The sequence below is a fragment of the Ziziphus jujuba genome, chromosome 9, assembly GCF_031755915.1.
Source record: "Ziziphus jujuba cultivar Dongzao chromosome 9, ASM3175591v1".
Taxonomy (NCBI): Eukaryota; Viridiplantae; Streptophyta; class Magnoliopsida; order Rosales; family Rhamnaceae; genus Ziziphus; species Ziziphus jujuba.
This window is the reverse complement of record NC_083387.1, coordinates 17,748,408-17,749,638: the sequence shown is the minus strand read 5'-3', so window position 1 is coordinate 17,749,638 and position 1,231 is coordinate 17,748,408. Positions and strand designations below refer to the sequence as shown.

At 35.2% G+C, this 1,231-nt stretch overlaps 1 protein-coding gene across 1 annotated transcript; it reads right to left on the bottom strand.

Moving 5' to 3' along the window:
* Positions 1–359: 359 nt before the first annotated feature.
* LOC132799410 (uncharacterized) lies at positions 360–974 on the bottom strand. The gene has a single exon (XM_060811215.1). It carries the CDS (start codon positions 972–974, stop codon positions 360–362), a length of 615 nt encoding a protein of 204 aa, XP_060667198.1.
* Positions 975–1,231: the final 257 nt, after the last annotated feature.

Below are 1,231 nucleotides of genomic sequence, written 5' to 3'. Positions count from 1 at the left end.
TGCATATCCACTTTAATACCTACAATACCTTCCACTCCTTTTTTCCGCTTCATGGAGTGCAAAATTTCATTAGCTAAGATGGAATTTTCCCCAATCCATCTACCGAGAATAAAGGCCAATTGATTTGGCAAAATAATCTTATTAAGCAGCGGCTTGATCCTGTCAAATAAGATTTTCGAGATAATCTTATACACCATGTTACACAAGCTTATCGGTCTAAGATGTTTGAATTCCGACACACCGATCACTTTTGGAATCAAGACCACAAAGGAGCGGTGGAGGTCTCTTGGTAGCCATCCTGACCTAAGCACATTCTGAACCAAGGTTGTGATATCATTTCCGACAATGCTCCAATATTTTTAGGAGAATACTGCAGACATTCCATCGGGCCCAGGAGATTTAGTAGGATGCATCCCTTTCACCACGTTCCAGATTTCAGCTTCTGAAGGGATGGCTTTTAAAGATCTATTATCTTCATAAGTAATACAACTTTGGATAAACTCTCCCATCCTCTCACTTCTCCTTAAATGGTCTGCCTTAAACAACTTTATGAACTCTTCTACTAGCAGATTTCCCACTTCGCTCCTAGTTGTTTTCCAGGTTCCATTACTATCTCTCAGGGCAGGTATAAAAATTTTCTTCCTGTTTGCAACTGTCGAGGCATGGAAGAATTTGGTGTTTCTGTCACCTACATTGATCCACAATTCTCTTGATTTTTGTCGCCACAGAAGCTCTAATCTTTTTCTCCACTCATCTAGTTCCCATTGTAAACTCTGCTCTTCAAGCAAGTTATCATCAGCTGGATTAATTCTTTGTATCTGTTGGAGTTTATCTTCGAGGTTCGAAACTCTAGATTGACAAAAACCAAAAACATTACTATTCCAGTTTTTAAAGGCTAGAGCGGTGTTAAGGATTTTCTGTCTGACCGATAGTCTTCTGGTCGATGACTCTGTGCCTTTCCAAGCTCCCTCCATATTATGCTATATAATTATTGGGATTCACATGTCATCTCTATCTAATACTTTATCAGAAACTGTTCAATTTTTTTTTTAATATTTAGTTTAAAAAGTTAAAACGCAGTTAGCATAGTCAATTGTTATATTATCTATACAGTTTTTTTGAAAAAAATATCATTATTAATAATAAATAACAAAATTAAATTTATTTATTAAATAATGCGATAGTAAATTAATAGTTCAAACATTATTAATAATAAATAACAAAATTAAAT

Bases quoted from the DNA above. Each gene is read 5' to 3' on its own strand.
- LOC132799410 (XM_060811215.1), bottom strand. From the start codon at position 974: ATGGAGGGAGCTTGGAAAGGCACAGAGTCATCGACCAGAAGACTATCG.